Source organism: Podarcis filfolensis (assembly GCF_964270895.1).
Source record: "Podarcis filfolensis genome assembly, chromosome: 9".
NCBI classification, from domain to species: Eukaryota; Metazoa; Chordata; class Lepidosauria; order Squamata; family Lacertidae; genus Podarcis; species Podarcis filfolensis.
Genome location: NC_139610.1, coordinates 24,439,851 through 24,467,729, shown reverse-complemented (window position 1 = coordinate 24,467,729; position 27,879 = coordinate 24,439,851). Strand labels below are relative to the sequence as shown.

At 43.8% G+C, this 27,879-nt stretch overlaps 1 protein-coding gene across 2 annotated transcripts in view; it reads left to right on the top strand.

Moving 5' to 3' along the window:
• The first annotated feature begins 5,065 nt into the window (after positions 1 to 5,065).
• The window catches only part of KIT (KIT proto-oncogene, receptor tyrosine kinase), an 80,144-nt gene continuing 57,330 nt past the window's right edge, over positions 5,066 to 27,879 (top strand). Inside the window, exon 1 of one of the 2 annotated variants that reach the window (XR_014551949.1) lies at positions 5,066 to 5,351. Coding sequence is in view for 1 of the 2 variants with exons in the window: in XM_083630204.1 (XP_083486330.1) it covers positions 5,288 to 5,351 (64 nt within the window). In the remaining variant the exon portion in view is untranslated. The remainder of the gene's footprint in view (positions 5,352 to 27,879) is intronic. The other variant, XM_083630204.1, reaches the window with a different exon arrangement.

The following is a 27,879-nucleotide window of genomic DNA, read 5'->3' as shown; positions in this document are numbered from 1 at the left end:
ATATATGAAATACACAAGCTGAACATTTAATAACTCCACAGTCAGGAAATTAAAAAAGTAATGGTTCCCACTGCTGATCCATTGCCGCTGCACACCTGATATTTACAAGCGCATAAAATATGAAAATAGATTTAGCAGTTGCTGAAGGAAGTATACTTCTGAATTTCCTGAGAGTTGCACGCTTCCAGTCTCAGGCATAACTTTGCAGTAACTGATTTTTCAGAATGGCGTCTTACCTTTCTGCAATGTATTCGGTTACATAATCACACAAAATGTTGTTTTATTTTTAAAGGAGAGAAAAATACACTGCTGCCCGGTTTGATTGGACACAGGAATTAGAGACACACTTATTGAAAAGAAGGGCTTTTAAGCTGCTGCTCAAGATAGTTTAAAATGCCATGCAACATGGATGTCACGCTGCAAAAATAGTTATCTACTCTGAACCCTGAAATCATTAGCTTGAACTGCAAATCATTATAGCTAATTAGCAAAACCAAACAACGTTAAAATAAGTGAGCCATTTTGATATATGCAATAAGCGACTCTTTGATTACGAAGGCATCCTGTAACATTCTGACTCCTTCTAGCACACCAGAGTCTTGTCGTGGAACAGTTGCATCTCCATCCAAAATGGATGTGATCATTACCCCAGACTTTTTCATTAGATTACTGTATAGAATACAAATTATAGAATGCAAAATTTACCCAGAGTCAGTGACTTTTGAAAGCTAGACATCCATAATCCCAGACCAATTTTGTTACGGTTGTAAACCAACCATTATTCTACTTATCTGATCTGACCAATGAAACTGTGTTTTGCTCTGATTCACCAGAAGCGGCTTCGTCATGCTGGCCACATGACCCGGAAGCTGTACGCCAGCTCCCTTGGCCAGTAAAGCGAGATGAGCGCCGCAACTCCAGAGTCAGCCACGACTGGACCTAATGGTCAGGGGTCCCTTTACCTTTTAGTGGTATACTGTATTTTGAAGGACAAGAGCAACAGCGACTGTTAGCAGCCTTGGGTATCTCAGAGATGCAAAAAAGGTGGGGTAGAAATATTTTAAATAAGTAAGAGTAGCAGCATCCTACATAAACCACAGAGCCTAGAGCTTGCCGATCAGAAGGTCGGCGGTTTGAATCTCCGTGACTGGGTGAGCTCCCGTTGCTCGGTCCCTGCTCCTGCCAACCTTGCAGTTCGAAAGCACGTCAAAGTGCAAGTAGATAAATAGGTACCGCTCCGGTGGGAAGGTAAATGGCGTTTCCATGCACTGCTCTGGTTTGCCAGAAGCGGCTTAGTCATGCTGGCCACATGACCCGGAAGCTGTACGCCAGCTCCCTCGGCCAATAAAGTGAGATGAGCGCCGCAACCCCAGAGTCGTCTACAACTGGACTTAACGGTCAGGGGTCCCTTTACATTTACCTTTAGGCTCATATTGTGAGTTGTACCTCATTTTAGAGCTCTGCAGAAGAATCCCCTCAGGAGGGACTCTAAGAAAGAATGAGTCTCACACCCAGCTCTCACAGGCCTGAGCTGCACACCCAAGCAAGTTTCGGTGCCCTCCCCACCACTCACCTTTCTGGTTATAGTACCTTATTTTGATGTTTTCCCTGTACACAATGGAAAAAAAACTTAAGGAAAGAGATCTTACAACCCGATATCATACCCTCCAACATTCCTCCGGTGAAAATAGGGACATTTCTCATACCCCACAACTGACCCTCCTTCACACACACAGACACACACACACACACACACACACCATTTTTGGCCCCCTACCCAGAGCATTTCCACTACCACAAACCAACGGGACACACATACACACACACCCTCCACTGTCCTGAAAACACCCCTTAATCTCGATTTTATTATTTGGTAGATTTACAAAAAGAAAAGCACACACCAATAAATACATTTTAGAAAGGGGCAAGGTTAGATGTGGGCACGCAAAGCATTAAAAACAGCAACACCTCTGGTCCTCTCCCCCTTTCTTCGTGCCCAGGGCAGGCCTGTGCTCTGCCTGTCCCTCAGACCCACAAGCTGCCCAAGGGAGGAGGCTGGCAGCGGTGGAGAGGCAACCAAGAGGCAACAGGATGCTTCAGTGCAGCTTGCCACTGCTGCTGCCGCCGCCACTCAGAACAAGCACTGACTCATCCTCTTCCCCAAGCTCGGTGGTGGTGGTGGTACTGGCAGGGGAAATAGGGACATTCCGGGAATCAAATCAGAAGACAGGACAGCGTCCATAATTCCTGGACTATTCCTGGAAAACAGGAGCACGTGGAGGGTGTGCAATATAAGCGTGTCTGTTTCCAGTTGCGCTTTCCGCATCAATGAATTCCTTAAGGCCTGGAAATCTGATTGATCATGCGTGCCTTCCATAAAATAAAATAAAAATCTGCAGTCCTTTAAACCAGGCATGTTACAACTCACAGGTGGGCCACCAGCCATATCTTGACCTATAAGGGATGGACAACCCCACCCTTTTCCTTTGCATTCCCAACCAGGCAAGAAAAGGAGGTTTGTTGATTCCCCCCCCCACTCTACATTTTTTGCTTGGTTGGTCATAAGTGGTGCTGGCCTGCTCTAAAGAACCAAAATCACCAAAACACCATGTTTTGCATGGTGATTTGTGCGTGTTGTTTCTTGTTTTGCATCTGACTTGAATTTGCAAAATAGAATTAAGTGAAATGCATTTGTTTAAATCTTACCAAATGAATAGATCTGTAAGGAGATATTTGTGTCATCGTGATGTGTGTACCACAGGCAACTGGACTCATGGAGGAACTTTGAATGATTTCCTTATTTCTGAACAGATTAAGTCATATCCATTCTGTAGAATCTAGGACAAATAACCACAAAATGTGGGCTAGTCATGACATTTACCGGTATTTTTTTTTTTTGTAATTTTTTAATCCCCCTCTTCTTCTCCTCTTCTTAAAAAAAAAAAAAGTATGATGAGATTGACCCTAATGTGAAATGAGTTTTGAAGTACTCTATCTGATGTAAATATATCAATATTTTACTTTGCAAAGAAGGATGGATCCACCAGACAAAAGAGAGTCCCTGTCAAAAAATGAAAACGAGCAAAGAAATGGTGAGACAGACAGTTTCTACATACACGGCAAATCTTTCATCTGATGCTGCCAGACTATGTGGGATAAGGCTGTTAACCTTTGAAAAAGATTTGCAGTTTGGGACAGCAACAAAACTAACATCTCACCACTGGCAATTTCTTTCAAGTATCTGATGGCCTTGAAGAGGGAGGAAGAGAAATTCTCTTTTATCCTGATAGTGGCTGCATTGTTATGAACAGCAATATGTCTTTCTCTCAATCTTTGTATGGATTTTTTCTGGCAAGTTGTTTTGAATTCTTCCATCGGTAAGCAATGTGCTACCTTCGGAATATTATACTATGAATGAAGATAGGACTTTTGTATACATCTTTGCTCTCTCATTGTTGATACAGCCTTTCGAGACCCATCTACTCCTCCCAATTCATAAAACTGAGAGCCATGGTGTGTACGTTAATTCCTGCCTCCCCATATTTTAGGCCCCATGGAATTATTTATCAGGGCCACCGATATCTCTGGACAAATGCCTGCTCTAATAAAGCCAGAAGGCCCTCGGCGCTGGATCTCAGTGTCCGGGCTGAACGATGGGGGTGAAGACGCTCCTTCAGGTATACAGGACCGAGGCCGTTTAGGGCTTTAAAGGTCAGCACCAACACTTTTAATTGTGCTCGGAAATGTACTGGGAGCCAATGCAGATCTCTCAGGACCGGTGTTATGTGGTCCCAGGGGCTGCTCCCAGTCACCAGTCTAGCTGCCGTATTCTGGATTAATTGCAGTTTCCGGGTCACCTTCAAAGGTAGCCCCACGTAGAGCGCATTGCAGTAGTTCAAGTGGGAGATAACTAGAGCATGCGCTACTCTGGCAAGACAGTCCGCAGGCAGGTAGGGTCTCAGCCTGCATACCGTAAGTTTCTGCTTCCATTTTAGCTTAATCACAGTTTAGTGTTACATCCTAACTTTCAAATTATGGTTAATCGTAACTACGGTTTGTTGAAAGGAGCTGTTTTCTTAAGCTATGGAAGGCCTCCACTTCTCCACCTGGAAGGACACACGTTCCCCATCCCTGCTTTTCTTGTTTGCTGCTTCTTTGGAAGTGATTGGAGCAATAGTAAGAACAAGCACAAGCCAAAGAGCATAAATTGGGTCTGAATCTAAGCAGAACTGGAATGTGGTGCAGCGGTGTGAGGATAGTTAACCATGAGCCGGATTCACAACGTTACTCACATTAATTTCCTAAGGTGGAACAAGCTAGACCTCACTTCGAAGCTGTCACACATGCAAACGCACAAACGTCTTCATATCATATCACATACCAAACTCTGCATCCATCCCCTCATTTTACCCTGATATGCCTATTTGGTGCATGTGTGAATTGGCTATTCGTCAGTAAAAATATTATAACAGCAATGGTTCATAATGCACATGATTTAGCCTGACTCAAGCCCTTTTGATGTCCACTGATTTCAGCCCTTCCATTGCAATCAATGCAACATAAACATGCTTAACTTGGGGCAAAGCAAGACCTTTTCCCCTCTGGAGTTGCACAACTTCATGTGTTCTGCACACCTGGGTGCTAAACAACAGAAGAGGGCTCATGTTTTGGCACAACATATCTCATAAAGAACAGCTGACTCCATAACAGCAACTGTTATACTGTAAATGTTTTATTTGTAGAGTTTTGAAGGGAAGTCATGGTGGCTTTCATTGTTGGAGAGCGACTTCTGCACTGTCTCTTCCCCTTTCCATAAAACAACTACAGTACTACCTTCTTAATTAACACCTCTCCCTTGGAGTGTCTGGGAGACTTGGAGGGGAGAGAGTGGTTTATTTATTTATTTTTCCAACTGAAAAGGGGAAGGATTCCTCTGTGTACGTTAGAACGCTTCCAGAAAAAAAACGGAGAGATACGGTAATTTGCTAGGTCTGATAGGCTCCCTTCAGCCCTCAACATTGCAAGTCCCCCCCTCCCTACCCCGCGCCAGCCCCTGGAGTTTGTCGCGGGAATATTGTCTGTCGGAGCCAGTGGGCTGCTGGAGAGAGAGAGAGACAGAGGCGTGGCCGCAGGAGGCGAGAGGCAGTGCGAGTCGGGCTCCCCGCGCGGAGCTGGCTTTGCTCGCGTCTCTCTCTGTGTGTCTTTACGCGCGCAGGGGACCCTTCTTCCGAAAGGTCAGCCTGGAGAGCCTCTGCGCTTGGAGGATAGGACACCGGTCAGCGGCACCATGGAAGGCTCCCCAGCTTTCTGGGCGGTCGCTTTGCTGGCTCTTCTTCTGGGCGAATCAACAGGTGGGAAGCGAGCGGGTCGGATCCCTTCTTAAACGGCGGCGTTCCGGGAAGCCACCGGCGGCACCTGGCGCGCTGAGGACGGTTGCGCACGGCAGCCGAACTAGGGGCGCGCGCGGAGAGGCACAAACGGTGTCCGGGTGGGAGGCGCGTCCTTAGGTTCGCGCCTCTCCCTCGAGATCCGTGCCGGGGATCTGGGGATCGAGGAGCACAGAATATGCACACGCCTGAGGGTCAGGCGGAGAGTGGGGAAATTGGGGGCGTGGGGGGCAGAAGGGATTGTTTGGCAACCAGCTTGGGTGGCTTCACGAGTTTGGGCGAAACAGCTCGGCCTCTTTTTTCCCACAGGAAGGGCAGTTGGAGCTCGAGGTCAGCTTCACTCGCTTCCCATTGGGAAGGGATCTCGAACCCGGTTTAAGTTGTAGGCGGCCAGTGGGTCAGTGTTTGCAGTCATGCCAATCACGGGATGCGCCCGGGATGCGCCTTCTCTTAGGCTCCAGCGCTCCGATCCGCAGGCGCGTTAAGCGTCAGGAAAGGTGCTGCAGGTTTATTTTGCAAGCCGCGATACTTAAATGCGCAACTTTAAAGTTATGGTATTTTGAGGGGTGGGGATGGAAACAAAACAAAACAAAACACAGCGTTTCATTGATTGCGAAGGAGCTTTTCCAAATAACGTGTTTTAGTAGGATTCAAATGACCGCCCCAGTGTATCGCATCAGTGAATCCTGTCCTAAATTCTCTGGAGAAACGGGTCTTCTGCAAGGAGCACTCCCGTCCTAGAGGGGAAATCAAGTTATGTGGCAAAATCGAGGGGACAACGCAGTCACATCCCTTGCACCTTAGAGCAGAAGCAAGCCCATAGGACTTGGAATCATGCCAGTTTGTCCCATTGATTTCAGTGGGTCTACTCGGAGCATAACTACCCTTTATAGAAAAATGTTGCTTTGAAAATGCAGGGTGGTTTATTATTATTATTATTGCATAAAAAGCAAGTTGTAATTTCTACAAATCTTTTGATATTGAGAAATAATTTTTGTCATGTTAGGTTAGTAGAGCGGACCTACCCACGAGTACTTGCAATAGTTTGTGTTGATTCCCCGTACCACTTGGTTATGTAGCCATTGCTGAAGAATCTTGCTCATCCCAACTCTCCAAGCCATGTCTCATATGTATCCACTATCACACACAAGATTTGTCTTGGCATTGCCACTGCTGTTTTTTTTTTTTAGTGTCAGACAACACGTGCTGAGAGTGGAACCTGCATATGGCATATAAAATGACCGGTTTCTTTGGGGAGCCAACATACTGAGTCTTAAAGTGGCAACTGCTGCCACGTTGTTTGCCGGATCATTCCTTTCCCCCATCCTCATAAGGTGATTTTGTCAGGGGATTCCCACCCTCTGCTGGCACCTGTCAGTGAGAGCCATTTGGTACATAGAAAGGACATAATATATAGTGAACATGCGTTTTTCAGCCTGCTACCGGTGGACGTACCTGTTGCTGGTAGGTGCATGTCAGAAGCCACTCAAAGAGCCTTAATTGTATTTGTACAGCAGTGAAACCTAAGCAGAAATGTGTTGTTAAACCTTGCCACTAATTCGTACCCGAAACTCAGTGGAGCTGAAATCTGTGAATGAAATCAACTTAGATGTCCGGATGGCTCTGGACATCCACAGAGCAAAGGTCCATGGATTGCCACATGCATGGTGTATTATTCTGTTATACAAACTGTGTGAAGTGCCTATCTCACATGTAAAGAAACAACCCTTCATTCACTTTGCAGACCTTCTATTGTGATCTTTTAGGAATGTTATTTACTGGAAATACGGAACATTGAAATGTGTTTTGGAGCAGGACATTAGTCAACAACAACAAAAAGGAGTGCTGAGATGATACTTTTGGGGGAAGAGGGTGTTTCCGTATAGAGTAGTGACAGATAGAAAGCTTGTCTAGGATTAGTAAGGATCTGGGTTAGGAACACCATACAGAAGTCACAGTATTCCCTGGATATAATTGTAGAGGCATAATAGAGTGGTTGACCGTGCTGGTTGCACAGGAATAACTGCTTAAATGTTCTCAACTTGCTCTATGTTGGCTGCAGCTATGGACTTCTAACATGTTGGTTTTGTTGCTCTTAAAATACCTTTCTAACCCCCCCCCCCATTTTAATACCATTTCACGAGGAGTCTGAGCTGCATCCTGCACAGGTGCAATATTAGAATTTGCCACTAAGAGGAGACTCCAGCAACCATATACAGTTCTCACTCCTGAATGCCTGCAAAACTGCCTATGCGAACAACTTTTGAAACTTCTGTATTTTATTTTTTGTAAGCAAGTTGATGGGTTTTTCCGTATCGTGTCTGTCATGGGGGAGCGAGTGTTTTTGAGGCTAACTTATCTCCTAATCAGTACAGCGTGCCTTTGCGGTTGAAATGAACGTTGCAAAGCGTACAGCGGTGAAATAATGCACGAGATTGAGGGCTGTGTCCAGCACTTTTCTAGTGAAGGAGAAACCAAAGCTGTTTATATCTGTTCTTGGTTAATGTAAATGGGTTTGTTGGGTCTACATTTACCTGTGCAACAGAGACGTTGATGGTTATGTGGCCTAACCCAGCATACCTAATTCAGGGTTTCCCCAATGGCTAATTAAGGAGCCCAGCAATGTAATTTCATTCCTTTGGTCCCAGTTGCAGTTCTGCATTGACCTTGTCAGAAATCCCTCTGCTCTGTTCTGTCAGTTTGTTGATATACTTGCATGGAGCCATCTAGGTAAAACATGGTTTGCATTGCAGTTTTAAAACCATTAACTTGGAGGTATAAGAACCAGCTCGCATGGCACCTTTGGTAACCTCAGATCCTTACGTGATTTGAAAACAGCTGCAGCTGCACCTGTTTCTTATTAGGTGTACCTGGTGACCAGCTGCAGCTTTTGGCAGCAAAAGACACCTGCCCAGTCTTTACCAAGCCACCTGTCTTTTGCCAGTGGACTCCCATAAACGTGCACTTGGCTATTTGATGTAGCGTTGACTGTGAGCACAAACAGCTGTTTATGAAGCAGAATCTTAATAGCTTGATCCCAAGAGCAACTGCACACAGCAGAGGTAACGCAAATTGCTGCACAAGCCCAGCATTGTATTTACATTATTGTTGTTTACCACCTTGAGCGCCATTGGTGAAACAGTGGGAGACAGCGTAAATAAATAAATGAGCACACACACCACAATTTGTGTCGCAGAAGTGTTGGCAATGCTACGCTGGCAAAAGCTGCCGCTGTCTTTCAAGAGCTTTGCGCTTGACTCAGTCTATGGCTTTTAACCATGATATCTTAACAGTGTGAAGAGGCTGTCTGGTTAGCCCCACATCCTAGATATCTGTACACATATTGGCCATATCCACAGCTGGCATTTGATTGGCATCAATGTGAAAGGAGGCATGCCTGTAAGGAGATGTCTTTGTAAAGCTGTCCCCACCAGGAGGAGAACTCTAGGCCATCTGAGATCGTATCGTCATGTGCATGGACCCCCCATTCAAACTGGCACCAATCATGCATCTTGGTCTAGCTGCCATTTTCTCAGAAGAACCTCCATGTATTCTGTACACCTGAGTACAGGGCTGAGTACAACTGAAGAGGGCTCATGTTTTTGTGCAATACATCTTGTGAGTACCAGATTATGTGAACCGCCCAATGGCAATAAGCAAATAAATAGCCAGGAATTGGACCTAGTGGTTGGTGGTCGTGGAATCTAGAAGTAGGAGAGGGAATGGGCTTATCTGTCTGATATCCTGAAGGTCTTTGGACACTGCACATTCAGCTATGTTTGTTAGTGATTGCAGTAAGAGGGCTGGGGAGTTGAGCTATTGCGGCTAATAGCCATTGATAAACTGCTTAGTGTCTGCTGTATTGTTGCGAAATGCTATAATTGAATTGCAATTGGCAGGTGGTATGGGGAGAACAGATTCTGATCTTTCAGAGGATGGTGCGGCAGCAACAGCTGCGTAATTAGAATCAAGACAAAGCCAGGGACACAAATTGGAGGAAGTTGAAACAATACTTAAGCCCTGTTGAAATCATTGGCTTAAATTCACACACTTTAGCATCTATGTGTCATTTATTTCTGTTGGGCTTAGCACTATTCATTAAGGGTAGCCCTCCTGATGCATGACTTAGAAATGGTGACTTTTGTGGTCCACAAAATCTGATGGGGACCACTATGGCTACTGATGAACTTTAGAACTGAACTTTAGGTGAACTTTAGGCTTTTGTAATAGTCGGATTGAGCAAAACTACTTGGAAACAACCTCTTAAAGACGCTGAGGTAGATGATTTGTTTCAGGCTGATCTCAAGTTGTGCCATGCGAACATAGAAAAGTCTTAATATTAGATCAGGTTGCACACAAATACCCGAGGTTGTACGTGCCTGCTACTGGAATATGCGAGGTATGTTAGTGACATCTTTACTCTTCTGCCCTGGCAAAGGACATGTCGCAGAAGAAGGTGTGGTTTGTTGTGAGCAAAGTTGATGGAATCCATCCGATAGAGTGATCCAGGGAGTTATGTTAACATGCACAAAAAGAAAGACAGAATTGCTGGCATTCTTAACCCAGGAACAGGGGGCGATTGGTCCTGATTCCTTGCCTGAAACATTGCTTAGAATCACTGTTATCAGCTGGGTACTTCTTAAGAAGGCAGCAGTACATCTCTGAGAAGCTGTAACCTTAAGCTTGCATCATTATGTTCTGCTTACCTGGAGCAAGTAGCAGCTATGCCTTGACAGGAATACAGGTGGCAAACTGCTGCACCTAATATAGCACATTCTGTCCCCGCAATCACATGGGTAGGCTGCATAGTGCAGCAACATATTGTGCAAGTCTTGGCCCGGTTCACATGTTTACAGACCAGTACTATATATTTCTTGGTTGGAAGAGTGGGTCGCAGTCTCCATGTACAACACATGTAGCTGTGTGTGTTTGTGTGTGAAAGAGAAATCACACAAATTGGATTTCTGTGCACGTAGCCTTCCATTTGGAATATCCACTTCACATTGTGTGTGGGTATTCACTGCTGTGGAGAGGAAGGGTATGTATCTGTGGCTGGGCCATGCGCATCTGCAGATTGCTGCACAGTCTTCCCAAAATGTGAGCCAGGCCTGTGGCAGTACTGTGTGTGTCTCTCTGTGTAAGAGGGTCACTAGACAGCAGGTTTTTAAGTTGACATGAGCTAGAAGCTGATCTACTTAAATCCATCATCTCAGCAGTGCTGACCCATTAACACAGAGAAACAGTGAGCTGGAGTTCTCCTTCCACGTTCTGCCCCCTGGGACCTACCAGCCAGCCCACTAAGGGGTGAATCAGAGCTGCCTCTCTGTCATGGTGGTGACGACAAGAAGGAGGAGGATAAAAAGCAGAAGCAGGCAAATGGAGCTAAACCGGGCAGACCACCCCCTAAACAAATACAAACCCTGCTGTAAGCTTGCTCTTTCCACCAATTGACCTCCATATTAATAGTGAAAGCCACATCCATTTTTAATGCATTTCTGAACATTCTGCCTCAAAACATGGTCTCCATTATTGACATCAATGGTTTAATTATTGCAAAGATTAAATACTAGGCCAGAGATAAGGCAACTGAGCTTTTCTTGGTCCCCCGCCCCCACGTGTGATGGGTGCCTCATGATTTCTGTCGGATCCCTATAGGATGTCTTTTTTTCTTCAGGAAAAACCTGGGAAAACAGGGTTGGCCTTACAGCTTCTTTGGAAGGTCAACACACCTCTTTAAGCGTTGGTGTGCAAAGGACAAGAGGTTGCTGGAGTGATTATTTCTGCCTCCTGTTTCTTTGTTTAACTATATTCGGGCATTGGGTGTTCTCTGGAGCCTCACAGAAGAGAACGTTTGTTTGTTTTTGCTCTGAGTGACACATTGGATTAATTTATTAATATGGAGGAGAAGCATGAAGATACAGAAGGAGACACGCTGCCCTAATGGATCTCTACCTAGGCAAACATAGCGCAGACATTTACATTAGGTTTAGTTTCTTTGTTTACTGTTCTGCTTCACGCTTTTCAATAGAGGGGAACTGGCACAATACCTAACTTTAACCTTCCTATGAAACTGAGCTATTAACACCTTCAACTCTTCAAATTTTTCACATTTTGCATATTTGTGGCCTTGGCTGGGTGGGCTGCCAAACTTTCCATACAGTTCCCCGCCCCCCATTTTACACCTTAACAGCTTCCTTTCTCACTCAAACCATGGAAATTTCGGACTTGCTGAATCCCCAGTTGGTCATGAATTTCATGGGCTGACCTTGATCAAGTCGCAGTCTCTCTGTTTAACATCCTGGCAGGGTGGTTGTGCTGATGAGGTTGGGAAAAACCCATGCATGCCACCTCCGTGAACCTTTTGAATGTAGCTGCCACCTTACTGTTTTGATTTCATCTGACCTGCTGCATGAGACGTGGTTGAGAATTGCAGATGAGGATTCACAACTAGAGACTTCTGTAGCACCTTAAAGAATGATTTTATTACAGCATAAGCTTTCATAGGCTTTGACCCACTTCATCAGATGCATGTTGCATCTTGGAAAGTTGTCCAGTAATACACAAGCATATTATAGAAATATATATTATATATTATATTATAGAAATTTATTATAGAAATATAGAATTTCTCAAGCTTGGCTATATAGAATCCTCTTGTCTCCATAATCTCATGTCTTGGGAACCACTTTATGGATTATGGTCTACTTAACATGGGTCTACCTTTGAAGACAGTTCAGAAACATTAACAGGTGCAAAAGCTTTGTGGAATGCTGCGACATGGTCCTAAAACAGGCATAGGCAAACTCGGCCCTCCAGATGTTTTGAGACTACAATTCCCATCATCCCTGACCACTGGTCCTGTTAGCTAGGGATGATGGGAGTTGTAGTCCCAAAACATCCGGAGGGCCAAGTTTGCCTATGCCTGTCCTAAAAGATCAGCACCTGCTTGTTTCTGGGCTAATTCAAATGGATAGTTTTTCACTTTAAAGCATTATATGGCCTAGTAATTCTTCCTATCACCTTTTCCTGTATATTTGCCCACATGCAGTGTTAGAAACTGGGATAGAAAAACTAGGAGCCAAATGGCTTCTGGGACCTGAGTTGTGGGTGCCAAAACAGAATGGCTAGTTATCACTGGGGTGTGTGTATATGTGTCAGCAACCCTTTTTATTTATTATTTTGATAAGCATGAATTAATACACAATTCGCATAAGTGACACATTGTTAATACCACATTTTTGGCAGAAATTGTTAATAAATCTTTAATTTGGTGTTTACAGTAAAAATTATGTTACCATACTTCAGTTTTCAACACACTCTACTCTTTATTGTTGAACTCCTTCACATATTGTCTATTCTTAACATATACTTTGAGGCTTCAAAGCACATACATTTCAGTAATCCTTGAGTGTCAGCCAGTCACACAAAAAATGACACCCAGAGTGCACCTGGCACTCTGCTAATTTCAAACCCTGCCCACATGCACTGTACAAGGATTGTACTGTACAAGGAGGCTTCTCTTGTAAGCACCTCCATCATCTCAACTATGTGTACAGGATTGCAAGCCTTACCACCACAGCTGTGAATGTCCCTGCCTAGAGAGGTTTGCTTGGAACCCTCCCTGTTGACTTTTAGATGGCAAGTGACACTTTGAAAAAGAATTCAGAGAGATTTTAATCAAATTTCTAATTTTTTTGCTTGTCTTGGTGGCGTTCGTACGGAGCCCCCAGTCGTCTCACGGACTATTGACCCGTACACCACTAATCCACTGCAATTTATTTTTTCCCTGCCCAATGCCATGCTGAGCTTTGAGGATCTCCCAGATTTGATGACCTAGAATTATAGAATTTTACAGTTGCAAGAGTTTTTGGAAGTCATCCAGCCCAACTTCCTGCTCAGGGCAGGAATCTTGCAGTTACAACATCCCTGACGGATAACCGTCCAACTTCTACTTCCAAGGAAGGAGAGCTTGCCCCCTTCCTGAGGCAGTCTGTTTTCTGGTAGTTCACGAAACATTACGGGGTGAAAGAAAACACAGGTTCAGAGGATGAAATAATCCGCACAGTGCAAAGAATGACAAAATAACAGTGCAACATAAGACACCTTTATTCTCTCTTACCAACTCTTCTCACTGTATGATCATGGAAGGTGTTCTGAATTACAGTCCTTTGTTGAATAGCATAGTGTAAACAGAAATATTGCACTATTTGGAACTGGCAGCATGGCAGGTGTTTTGGGTGGGGTGGAGATATTTGCATCATCGTGCTCTTCCTCCCTTACCTGTCCAATAGTGGAAAAATATTTCAAAATATCTAGAAACCAATGTCAGAGTTTTGATATGTCAGGAATAAGCGAAGTAAGTATTTCAAGTTTGTAGGTACCAGCATCATATTTCTTGGCGTCCAGACAGCTACCTGTCTGGGATTTTTCCAGTACTGTCACCGCCTTCCTCCTCCCCTCATCGTTTTTGTCCACAAATATTGACTTGGCTTACTAATTCTCCCCTATTTTTTGGCTGGGTTCACTACTGCCAGCCCTAAGAGCCCTGGCATGCCTGGGTGAGAGGCAGAGATTGTAGAAGGCAAGATAAGACTTCTGTTGTTCCTTGAGTGCTCCAAAATTAATTGAAAATGAGAGCCATGGGGAGGTGTTCTGCTGTGCAACCTTCTTACAAGAGGGCCAGCGGTTTATCTGATGAGCTGGTGGCTTGGTTTGTGGCTGCCTGCCTTCGTCCACAATAAAATCATGTACCCACGTGTGCCTGTTCCACCTGGTGTGAGTGTCTTGCGTTTCTTCCAGGTGGATTTACATATAGTCAAACCTGCATGTGCAGGTTTTTGAAGGTTCTCCCTGTCCTGTTGTGCAGTAGGAGGATTCTCACAGGATCTGAAACTTGCGCGCGAGAGAGAAACCATGCAGGTGGGTCTCCTCCATGCCATTGAGGCTGGAAGGCAGGGAGGCCAACACTAGGTGGAGTCAGAGGCAATGTAGCTGTGGGAACTATATGAATCGTTGTATACGCTAGATTGGCTGCATTGCATACTTTAGACGCAACGTGTCACATACTTGCCTAAAAAGCTTGGCCACCACTGTTTTACTACATTGTGAGACCTTTAGCAACTATGGATATATAAAATACACCAGTCTCATACTCATCTGCTCAGAAGTGACCTCCATTGAATTGTCTTAGGCTGCAACCCTCAACACAGGTGCTTGGGAGTACGTCCTTCTGAACTGAATGTGGCTTTCCTAGTAGATCTGCATAGGATTGTACTGTTATCCTCATCTTAAGCCCTCGTGATAGGGATGGAAGCCATCTGCATATCCCCTCTTATTCCCCCCACTGAAACCAAGATTTTAGTATGTATAACTGAATTGAATATATACTCTCCCCCTGTTTGTACCTTTCTCTATTACTTTCCCTATGCCAGATGTGATTTTGTAAACCCTTTGGGGACAGCGACCTATCTTTTGGATGTGACCATTGTAAATTATATAGCCTTACCCAGTGGTTTTCAACCAGCATGCCGTGGCACCCTGGGGTGCCTTGAATGATAGTCAGGGGTGCCACAGGCAACACTGGCCTCTGTCCCTCTTGCCTTCCCTCCCTTCCTCTGATGCCCTCTTGTGTCTCTGCCTCTCAAAGGCTTGCACAGCTGTTTGTTGCCGCAGAGCTGGTTTTAAGCTCCCAGGTGAATGATGCCTCTGGGACTGGCCAGGGGGTGCTTTGCAGGCCCTTGTGGGCCTGTGTGAGGAGGCACCTCTCTTTGGGGCAGGAATGGGGCAGCTCAGAGGCCAGAGGTGGTGGCAGCGGTCCCAAGCAGAGAGGATAGGAGTCGTGAGGGGATACTCCACAAGGAAGGGTATTTGAAAAAGGACAAGAAGCTGCCAGATATTTTGGCAAGGGGTGATATAACTGGACTCCTGAGCCCCACAGGGGTGCCACAGAAAGAACGGAGTTGGTCAAGGGAGCCGTGGACTCAGAACGGTTGAAAACCTCTGGCCCTGTCAATTAATTGGAAAAATAAAATTATATGCAGATAAAATAGCTGTGTTTAGAGTGCCTTAGTAGTATACTTTGAATTTGAAGCTGTTCAAAATATTTTGAATTAAACCTGGGATTTGATGAGACAGAAATAATCTGAGGAAATATGAGGAAATAGACAAAGTTGGAGGGAAGAAGGGCTGAAAGGTCATCAGGATTTACACATGAGACATAAAGCTGAGGCTGTAACGCTAGGCATAAGCTCCATTAAATCCAATGGGATTTACTTCTGAGTAGACATGTTTAGGATTGTGCTGTTAGGCTCCAATATCATGCCCACCTAAGTCCCACTGAAATCAGCATTAACTTAATTCCCAGTAAACTTATATAGGGTTGTGTCATTAATTTATGAGATGCATTTTATAAGCAGTGGCATTAATAAGTCAAGGTGAAACCTCTTTAGGCAGGTTCTTTTCTTGTCCTCCTGTCATTTTCACTCCTCTAGAGAAGTGCCATCTCACGCAGTGTTTCCCTTTACATTTGAGCGCCGTTTTACAGATGTTGTTTGTCTTTTTAGTGTAGTACAAACATCTTCCAGGATTTTGACTCATTTCCTCAAGTCTCTCTCAGCTATTCTAAAAGGACAAGAGGAAATTAGCTCTAATATCCTGAAAGCGGTTGATTTTTTTTTTTACTCTGTGTAGTACTCAGTTTAGTGAAATCTCAGTTTGTTTCCAACTTTCCCCTCCACCTATATTTCTCTCCCCCCATCCAACAGAGGGACATCCTACATTTATTCTGTTTCCCTGTTATTCCTACTGGACAAAAACACCATTCAGAGTGTAAACCTCAGGTTCATTCTCATCCTCTATTATCCTGGCCTTCCTATTCTGAAAACTGAACTATCTAAACAACTGGAGTTCTCCTGTTTGAAGTATCTAAACAAAAGTCCCATTGTTTTGGCTTGTATTGCCCTTTAATGTGTTGGGGTCAAGCCACATCAAACTGTTTACTTGCCACTCACTTCCTTCAAGTAATTGGCAATGCCTGCCACCATGGGGTGTTGTGACTTTGTTGAACCCTTTTAATCCTCACCCTCCATTTCTTCATCCTTCACCTGGTTAAGGTTGTTTACCTTTATAGGAATCTACCTTCGACAGTCCAAACGTTAGTCCATATAGGTCAATATTGTTTAAACCACCCTTCCCCAACCTGGTGCCCTCCCAAGGTGTTTTGGACTATAATTCCCATCATCCTAGGCTGCTTGGGTCTGATGCAAGTTGTAGTCCAGAACATGGAACTAGATACACAAATGAAACTAATAACGACAACAGCTGTAGGGCACCAGGTTGTTGTTGTTGTTTTAAATCATTTTTATTGATTTTTCCAAATTTTTACCAAATCAGCCACATTAAAACATATTTAATACAAACTTTCCAAAAATTGGTTTCCGACACTCTGTTCTTGATGTGTCTGTTCTTGTTGCTGCATTATTTCTGTACTTATTTCTAATTAACATTTCGTTCCTTACAGTTAACCTTATAATAGCTTTTTGTTGTTTTATTATTCTTAACCATCAGCTATCCACTTGCTAATTCCTGCATGTTCAATATTTTGACGTTTACAATATCTGCACGTGAGGTAAATCAAGTAGGGCACCAGGTTCAGGTTGGGAAGACTAGTCTATTAACGGTTGGCAGAAGTCACACCTGGAGTTACCCAGGATAGGGACTGAACTTGGAACTGTGGCACGCAAAGTATGCACTTTGACAGTGGGCTACACCTCTTCCCCGCTGCTCTGCTGGATAGTTGGGATGCGAAGGTGGACCTCTATATGCAGGTGGGCTTCAAATTCCATCATTCCTGCCTATTGGCTGTGATAGCTGAGGCTGTTGGCAGTTGGGAGTCCTATAACATCTGGAGGGGTGTAGTAGAAAAGGCAATTTGCGGATTTTATCACCACTCCCTTCTTGTCATTCAAGTTCCAAGACTGCCAGTATCCAAGACTTCCAGTATCCAAGATGCCACACATCAGACTGCAATCTGCTGAAATCAACGAGAACTAAATGGGACTGCTTTTGAATAGGCATGTATAATTGTTGGCACCCATCCATGTCTTCATCTCCAGGGGTGAAGTCAAACCGCTGGAGAATGACAGCACCTGCAGAGACTGGTAACTCATAACTGTTGCCTCCAGAGTTGTTTTTGATGCATTAGTACCAGGGCGCAAGCCTGGCCATTGTGTATGGAGGTCCTGGGCTGCCTAGATGACAAGACCTCACCCCGCCCCCCTTGGCTTGCTGATGTGGTCCAAAGGAAAGGAAAGCAATGTATTTGGCACTAGCTGGGCTGCAGGAGTTGCCAAAAGAAGGCATACCAGGCACCACCCAACCATCTTAGGGACTCCACTCAGTATTTGTGTAGGGCTTACTCCTTATTCTTTTCATCTCCCAAAGATGTCCCACAAGGTATGTATAGAATTGGCCTTTTAATTATACCCCCCATCCTTTTGCATCTTACAGTAAAATTACACCTCTTTGTTTTGTGCATGTTCAAAACTGTTAGCTGTTGTTTTATACTGTTTCAAATGTGTTGTATGGTTAATAATAATATTATAATAATTTTTAATTTATATCCCGCCTGTCAGAAGAGAGTGTGGATGCTTGCGAAGATAACAGATCCCTGACACCACCCATCTGGCTGGGTTTCCCCAGCCACTTTGTGGGGGCTTACAACATACATAACACAACAAAACAAAACATCAAACATTAAAAAACAAGATATCCTACACAAGCAATAAATCAATAAAAACCAATAACAATAATAATAACAAACAGCTTACAGTTAGACCCAAATTAAAGTCACTAAACATTTAACCAACACCAACCCGACAAAAATGAAAGAGGGGAACCAAAATTAGAACCGTTTAAAACATTTTAGCCAGTTGCCCCAACCCAAGAGTTGTTCCAGCAATGTCCCAGTGGCTCTCCCAGGAACCTTTGAGCTGTTCAGGGTGAGTGTGGGCTGTGCCCCCTAGGCCAGGTGGAAACGAGCCTTGCAGCAGGGAGCAGGTTTCTCTTCCAGCACTCAGGCAGCAGCCGTGGTTGGGGTTTTTATGATTGTTTTATTGGTTTTAACATTCTATGGACTGCCCCTAGAGAATGCAGATGGATAGGCAGTATAAAAGTATAACTAATGACTAATAATAATAAATACGAGCCAATATTGTAACTTCTGTATAAAAACAATGTAGTACGTTTCCAAGCACAATTCAAAGTGTTGGTGCTGACCTTTAAAGACCTAAATGGCCTCAGTCCAGTATACCTGAAGGAGCATCTCCACCCCCATTGTTCAGCCCGGACACTGAGGTCCAGCGCCGAGGGCCTTCTGGCGGTTCCCTCACTGAGAGAAGCCAAGTTACAGGGAACCAGGCAGAGGGCCTTCTCGGTAGTGGCGCCCGCCCAGTGGAACACCCTCCCACCAGATGCCAAAGAGAAGAACAACTACCAGACTTTTAGAAGACATCTGAAGGCAGCCCTCTTTAGGGAAGCTTTTAATGTTTAACAGACTACAGTGGTACCTCGGGTTACATACGCTTCAGGTTACATACGCTTCAGGTTACACACTCCGCTAAACCAGAAATAGTGCTTCAGGTTAAGAGCTTTGCTTCAGGATAAGAACAGAAATCGGGCTCCGGCGGTGCGACGGCAGCAGGAGGCCCCATTAGCTAAAGTGGTGCTTCAGGTTAAGAACAGTTTCAGGTTAAGAACGGACCTCCGGAACGAATTAAGTACTTAACCAGAGGTACCACTGTATTGTATTTTAATACATTATAATTCTGGCAACTCTGCTCATTTTGCTGACAGCACTATTGTTGTGGTCTCTCTGCAAATATATGTATGCTTATGTTTCCCTAACAGGAAGGAGGCTAATAATGGCACTTTGAAGTACACTGTCCAATCTGTGTAAGTGTACCCTGAAAACACATGAGTCAACTGACTACGTTTGTGAGAATGACCCCCCCACTAGTTTTTCATGGTGTGCAAAGAATACTCATGCAAGTCAGTCACATTACGTGCATAAAAATAATGTAGGGCGGAATCGTACAGATTAACAATGCAGGGGAAGGACATATGTAAACATCATCTTTGGCACCCTGATTGCAATCAGTGGGACTACTTCAGAGTAGATGTGTTTAAGATAGGAATGCCAGTCTTGGGGATGATTATGGCTTACATTTTGCGGGGGGGAGGTTCACAAAGGCATGCTGTACAGTAGACCCGAAATAATACTCCCGTCTCTCAGCTTATGGTGACTCTTTGTAAACGAACCAATTATACAAAAATAGGAAAGAAAAAGATTCAAACTTCCTTTTTCTTCACATGCAGGTACAAAGAACACGTCGATCTATCATTCATGGTAGTTTTACTAAAATGATTTTAATAACGTAAAGTGATTATGAACAGTACTGATTATGTTCCGTTGGTAACATAATCAGTTGCACGTTTCAAGCTCTGCATTTTACTTAATTAATCAGTGTTACTACTAAGCATCCGGGACCTGCAGAGTGGTGGTTGGACAAGTGTTCACGTCTTTTTTCCTGTTTTCCTCTATCTGAACAATTCTTAGAGCTACCCGACACTGGGAAAATCCCATTAGGCAAATCTCATAGTCACACCTGCAGCTGAGTTTGGGAGACTGGAACTGTGAATAATATATTCTTTTTTAAAAAAAAAAAATCTGACTTGATCGGAGAATGGCAAGTTCCCTGTGACTGTCGCTGAAGACTTTAGCTTTCTAGAGTCTAACAGCTCCAAATGTGCTTCATTTTGTGGTTCGCAACACCAGTGGGATGTTTGATTTTGGAAGCCTGACAAATGAGTTAACGCTCTTTGAAAGGAGAGATAACAAAGGTATTCGGATGTGTTGTGCCTTTTCTTTCCTGTGAGTAGTAGACTTCGCTTGGCAGCGTTCGACTTACCGAGAACGGATGTCCCTCGTGGCATCAAGTGAGCTATTACAAACAAAGACTGACTGGGAATAAAGAGGAACCAAAACTCATCGGTTCCAATAGCTAATGAAGGCTAGAGTGTTTTTCCCTTCTCTTTTTTTAAAAAAAGGAAATAAAAAATTCGTATGAACGACAGCAGAAGCTGAATCATGTTGCTTTGATTTCCTGTACCGTAGAAAGATGACTTCAGAGGAATTTGTTTGGAATAAGGAAGCTGGAATTGGGAAATTTCCTACGGCATGGAATGTTGAAAGAATGCCGGCAAGCGCACACACCTTTTGGTTGCTTCCTCCCCATCCCAGCAGAGAGAATCTTTGACACACATAATTCACTTTTCCATGGTTCTGGGTAAAAGTCAAATCTAGTACAGTGGTACCACAGGTTAAATACTTAATTCGTTCTGGAGGTCCGTACTTAACCTGAAACTGTTTTAACCTGAAGCATCACTTTAGCTAATGGGGCCTCCCCCTGCTGCCATGCCGCCGGAGCACGATTTCTGTTCTCATCCTGAAGCAAAGTTCTTAACCTGAAGCACTATTTCTGGGTTAGCAGAGACTAACCTGAAGTGTATGTAACCTGAGGTACCACTGTAGAATTTAAATGGACCCTCTTCCAAAGGGATGGGGAGAGTCAGGCACGGGGGGGGGGCACAAATGTGGCCCCCACAGGCCTCAGACCACTCCCACTCTTTTCCTGCTCCCCAACTCACAAGCACTAATAATTATTGTTCCTTGAGAATGTGTTCTTGAACTCTTGATAATGCCTCTTCATTGGCTGGATACACAATAAGAGAGGAGGGTATGTCAGTGTTCGTCAAAGGTAGTTTCCTGTGCAAAGGTAGCATTGGTATTATAGTTGCTTTGCCCGTTTCTGCCACTCGCCCCATCTTCAAAATCTCACCTACCTACCTACCAGCCACCTACGTCAAGTGTCGTTATGAGCCAACATTTTAAAATGTGTTACGCAATTAGTAGAAATTATAAAAAGCGTGTTCGTGAGAAATGAGGAGATCCATGATATTCATATGGAGTTGATGCCAGACACTTGGATTCGATTTTTGTTTTTTAAAACTAAAGGATAATTAAAGAAGGCAGGCATTTCCAAATGGTGATTCAGAATCCGTGCATTTAATCACAGCAGTTTAGATGGTGGCTTTTCAGGCTACACAGGTGGTGTGTAGTTAACAAAACAAGCAGAGGGATTTTTAAGAAAAGTACAGTTAGAACTGGATATGGAACAACTGATTGGTTCAAAACTGGGAAAGGAGTACGACAAGGCTGTATATTGCCTCCCTGCTTATTTAACTTACCGTATTTGTCGCTCTATAGGGCGCACCGGACCATAGGGTGCACCTAGTTTTTTGGGGAGGAAATAAAGAAAAAAAAATATTTCCCCCCACAGCCCCAAAGAGCAAAGAAGCCATCCCGCTGGCTGTCTTGGCTTCCTCTTTAGCCACGCACAACACCTCCAGCCGGGAGAGGCTGCACGCAGCTTTGGCAGAAGCCAAGACAGCAAGCGGGATGGATCCCGCTTGCTGTCTTGGCTTCCTTTTTAGCCGCGGGGCTGGGGCGGGGGAAGCCCGAGCTTCCCCCGACCCCAGCCCCCAGAACGGGTCTGGGAGCGGGGGAGAGGTTGCGTGCTATCCCGGAGCTTGCTGCTATCCGCAAGCCTTTGGAGCCTGGCAGGAACTCCCGCCGGGCTCCGAAGGCTTGCGGATAGCTACCCAAAGCCATTCGGGCTGCTGCCGGCTATCCGCAAGCCTTGGGAAGTCCAGCTCTGAGGGCCTTCTGGCGGTTCCCTCACTGTGAAAAGTGAGGTTGCAGGGAACCAGGCAGAGGGCCTTCTTGGTGGTGGCGCCCGCCCTGTGGAATGCCCTCCCGTCAGGTGTCAAGGAAATCAACAACTATCTGACTTTTAGAAGACATCTGAAGGCATTTTTAATGTGTTTATAATATTCTGTTGGAAGCTGCCCAGAGGGGCTGGGGAAACCCAGCCAGATGGGTGGCGTATGTATGTATGTATGTATGTATGTATAGGTAAATAAAATAAATTAACTTTTGGGCATGAAAAAATAAACCCAACGATGCTACTGCAGATTGTACTGTTCACTTTAGGCTCCAGGTTGACTGACATTTCCAACAAAGTTCTTGAGAGGCTCCAAGGAGTTCCTCTTAGCCCTAGCTGAGATCACAGCATTAATGTGAGTGCTTTCGAACAGAAGACAAGGAAGGCAATTTAGGGGTTTCCATAAAAAGTGCGGGCTTAGAAAATTCCTTTTACATTCACTGCCTGGTCAAGAAGCTTAATTGCTATCAGTGCTCCAGCTGGCTACGTCATCACTATAGAGACAGTCATGTTCCAGGTTTACTTTAGTTTATGCATGGAAAACAAGCCCCACAATGTATTTATTGTTTAAACTACTGAGTGTGGTGAGACTGCAGATGTTGTGGTGAGATTGGGAGGGAGCCATGAACTGCCTTGTTCATTTCCCAAAATAATGACTTGTCAGTTTCCCAGACTAAAAGAGTGTAGCCTTTGACGACGTGACAGGAGAAAATCCCCACAAAGATGTCCTCAATGGTTGCCTCAAACAGCATTTGAATCCTTTACGTTTTCCTCAGTTGCACTTCGCAGACAAAGGCTGGATTCTGATCTCTGCTATTTCAGTGAAATTTTAGAGCAATCGAAACAAACATGGCGCTTACATATTGTGCAACTGGCATGCGGATTGGTGTTCATCTCACTCCTTCATTGATTATGTAAGAGAGAAATGTGTACAGACAGGTTATTCTTTGCATCCACAAATAACCGGAAATGTAAACATCCTGAATATGGAATTTTATTTTAAAAGACAATATTGAAACAAGTTTAAAATTATTTACAACGGGAAACTATTCAGATATGAAATCCTATTTGAAGGGAATCAGGCATATGGGCCAAAGCAAACATTTTACTGTGTGTTCAAGGACCTTATCAATCAGACTTTCACAACTTGTAACCAGCTAAGCCAGTTGCAACCTACCAAACATGTATGACTGCTTTTGTTCTGTGTTGTTTTGCTGTTTCAGATAGGCAGCCAGAACAGGAGGTCTGTCAAGTCCCTGGTGATCTGATGGCATAATTGGGGCCAGATTGCTTTGGGTAACAAGCTGTATGGACTTTCTATAAGAAGCAAGAGTTCTCTATAAATTGAACATAAAGTTAAAGTTAGCAAGTCCTGTCATCACGGCTACTACTATGTCTCAAATTGAGATTACAGTTCTTAAAATTTAGTGGGCTTGCTCAAGCTTGAATCATTTGAGGACCACTTTTCTGGTATCTCTTCAGTCCTAGAACCTTAAACCATCTATGTCTGACAGCCAGCGATTAATTTAGCATCATCATTAGGGATTATTCTCCCCACCGAAAGCAACTGATGATGGGTGAAATATTGCTTCGGTTTGGAATTGGGGTTGGCAAACTGAGCGATCCCTTACTTCTGCAAAAAATAAAGAAGATTGTAAAGTAATTAGAGGTTGTGTCCAACATTACTCCTACTGTGACTATTATGTAGTTAGAAACCCATTTTGGCAAGCCATTCTGTACTGCAGATTGAAGGGTTCTTGGACTCGGATGCCCACACAGACTCTAAAATGGCTGCCTGCTTCTGGACTTCCTAAATGTCTATCTATGCAAGCATTAAAGACGTAGGAGGCCCTTTTGAGGCCAGCCACTGTCAACTAGAGTTGAGATATAATATTAACTTTCTTTCACCCTCAGTTTAGTTGTGTAGATTATTTTAATCTGCATGTTTTATTCATTGTTGCATTTTTCTCAAAATGAGATATATTGCAGAGGGAAAAACCCAGAGATAACAAAATAGCAACAGTAGAATAATTATGTAGTTATTGCTGTTTTTTTCCCTTTTTGTAAAGGCTTTATCTAGGAGACTATCGGAATATCTTTAATGAAACTTCAATATCTTGATTAAATTGCTGCCAGCCCTTGAAATAATTAGCATTCATATTACCAAGAAAGCTGCACTTCAGTTGAATTTGGTGTTTTCTAAATGACTGGTGATTCAAATGGTGTTATGGGGGAGGAAAGCTTTGGGGCTCTCCAGATTTCCTTTCCTTTTATTGATGCTACTTTCCTGAAGAAATCTAGAAAACATCATCTCACACCCTTGTGGCACATTGCAATAAACACTTCTTTCAAATAAAAAAAGTAAAGAGATAATGCGCTTTTAGAAAGTGCCTCCAAAGATAAGTTGAGGGCTGGAGTGGGAAAGCAAAACCATTAAGCAAATTGTCCTGTAAAGGTTGCAGTGAATGAAAAAGTAAGAACTCAACACATTTGAATGATGAATTTTCCATTAGTGCAAGTTTTGATCTGTTTTAATTGTTGCAACTTAATTATTTTCTATTTTGCATATGTAAATGTACAATGGTTGGGAAGGAAATGAAGAGGGGGAACAATTAGTTGATTAGCAGTTTTATTAATCTGGAACAAAACTGAGTATATTCCAGAAAGTAGCATCAATTTTGTAGGTTTATATGAAATCAAAAATTTCCACGTGTTCTCAGTAGGCGGCATTTTGATTGAGCAAAATGCATGGGGTGTCGTGCTGCAAAAACCCACCGCAATGCTCAGATAGAGATTGTCAGCAGGGCCAAAATGGGGCCTCTGAGAAACAAAGAGAGATGCAAGTTTGGGAGAACCTGAGGTTTGCAGAAGTAGGTTTTTTTGGTGGATGGGGACAAATGGGGAAATCCTCCCTCCCCCCTCTGTCCGGAGTGAAAAAATCAAAAGAGAGTTTAGCATATTCATTCAGGTCAATTGGAGAGGGTAAAAACAGGTGTATATGTGTGGATGCGGGTACGTTGGTCTCCTTGAGCTTTTTAAAGTATCGTGCCTGGAACGAACCCAGAACAGGAACATTCCTGCCAGAAGGTGAGGCTCCACTGCAACCTTTTGTTGCAGATCTAGCATGGATTGTCTAATCAATTAATAATAATAATAATAATAATAATAATAATAATAATAATAATAATAATTGTTATTATTGATTTATACCCCGCCCATCTGGCTGGGTTTCCCCAGCCACTCTGGGCGGCTTCCAAAAAAATATTAAAATACTATAATACATCAAACATTAAAAGCTTCCCTAAACAGGGCTGCCTTCAGATGTCTTCTAAAAGTCTGGTAGTTGTTGTTCTCTTTGACATCTGGTGGGAGGGCGTTCCACAGGGAAGGTGCCACTACCGAGAAGGCCCTCTGCCTGGTTCCCTGTAACTTGGCTTCTCGCAGTGAGGGAACCGCCAGAAGGCCCTCGGCGCTGGACCTCAGTGTCCGGGCAGAACGATGGGGGTGGAGACGCTCCTTCAGATATACTGGACCAAGGCTGTTTAGGGCTTTACAGGTCAGCACCAGCACTTTGAATTGTGCTTGGAAACGTACTGGGAGCCAATGTAGGTCTTTCAAGACCGGTGCTATGTGGTCTCTGCAGCTGCTCCCAGTCACCAGTCTAGCTGCTGCATTCTGGATTAGTTGTAGTTTTCCGGGTCACCTTCAAAGGTAGCCCCACGTAGAGCGCATTGCAGTAGTCCAAGCGGGAGATAACCAGAGCATGCACCACTCTGGCGAGGCAGATAGGGTCTCAGCCTGCATACCAGATGGAGCTGGCCCTGAAATCAATCTAACTCACATTTTGATGCAAAGCTTCATCTTTACTTCCAATTCATGAGCTCTAGCCAAATATAGATCTACTTTTGCGTTTCCTTTCACATCCTCTTACCTGCTATTGCTTACGTATATCCGTTTTTGACACGAATACCCTCAAGGCGACTTTCAAACTAATCATAATAAAAATAGTAAATTCTGTATCAACACTAAACATCAGTAAAAACCGCAAAATAAAACCAGCGGACGAAGCAGCTAAAAGCAGTTTAAAACCAATACTATTAAAAGCACAAGCAAACCTTCCGCATGCCACATTTAATTGAGTTGTGTCCAGTACAAGTTGTTGTCTATAACGAGCATAAAGTTGAGCACATTAAATTTTCTCACTTCGCTATAAGCTCCTCTCAGTAGGAGCAGATAGAAGAATCCTCAGCCAAATATAGCGGCCGCAATGTTCAAGTTATGTCATGGGTGTGGGAAGGCTTGTTGAACCAATTTGGCATCCATTTTTGTAATTCTATCCCTTGGCTAAATAACTGCCAATTCTTCTACCTTTTCTATTCCTCCAGGTTTGCTATAGGGTTGGTTCCCCCCACATACTCCGAATATGCAGTACGTGAGGAATGAAAGACATTTGAGTGCTTTGTGTGCCTTTTGTGACCACATTATATATATATAACGCACACTGAATTAAAATCGCTAACACGACTATGGAAGTCTTCTCTGTCTATAGCTGAGGACTTTCTGGTGCAAGTGAATATGCAGTACATGAGGATTGAAAGACATTTATTTGAGTGTTTTGTGTGCCTTTTGTGACCACATTATATATATATGCGCACACTGAATTAAAATCACTAAGTCTTTTCTGTCTACAGCTGAGGACTTTCTGGTGCAAGTGAAAAGTGATCCTGGCTTGGCTCCAACAAGCCATTGCAGCTCTTACAACCACAGACACATGTGCAGCTCTCACACCACAGACACTGGCACACAACCTCAGCTGCAATTTGGTGGAGTCGGTTCTCCCATTCACCTGCCTTCTGTCCTTTTTATTCTGGGTGCTTTGTGTCCCTTATGTAGCAACGTGGCCATACTCACCCTCTTTTGACCTGCCCCTTCAACCTCCATGCTTTGGTGGCTGCATTAAAACTCCCTCATGGAGCACATCTCATCCACCATGCCCTGGGAGAATGTTTTTTTCATCATAGGAACACTAGAAACTGTCATAGGTCCACCTAACTCCACATTGCCTGTCACTGACTGGCAGAAGCGGCTCTCCGTGGCTTCAGGCAGGGAACCCTTTCCAGACTTTCTTGATGCCATGAATTGAATGTGGGACGTTCTGCATACAAATTTGATTCTCTTCCACTGAGTTACAGCTCTTCCAACAACCACCGTAAGCGATGCCTCCTGCAAGAACCATCACCTTTATTTTATTTTACTTAATTGTTTTTTAAAAAAACTTGTACTTTCTGAGGTAAACCTCGATTCTCCCAGCTATCCTCCTCGGGCTCTCTGCATTTTGGCTTGTTGCTTTTCAGAGTTTTTAAAGATAAAAGGATTAATGTTAAAAGAGAGAAGGAGATTGTCATTATCACATTATCTCCACAGATGGTGCAAACAACCCATTTGGTAAACAACAGAGTCCTTGTTAATCCTGTCTCTCTATCTTCCCCCAGTTTTAAGACTTTCCAAAGAAACCACTATTGATCTGAAAACCTTTGGGATATTTAGCTCAGGAACTGTAACTGAAGGATGATTGACCTGTTTTTATTAAGCCTTGCTAGGCTATGGTGTCAGTTGTGTTTAATTTTGGCAACAAAGTGCTTTGTTCTGCA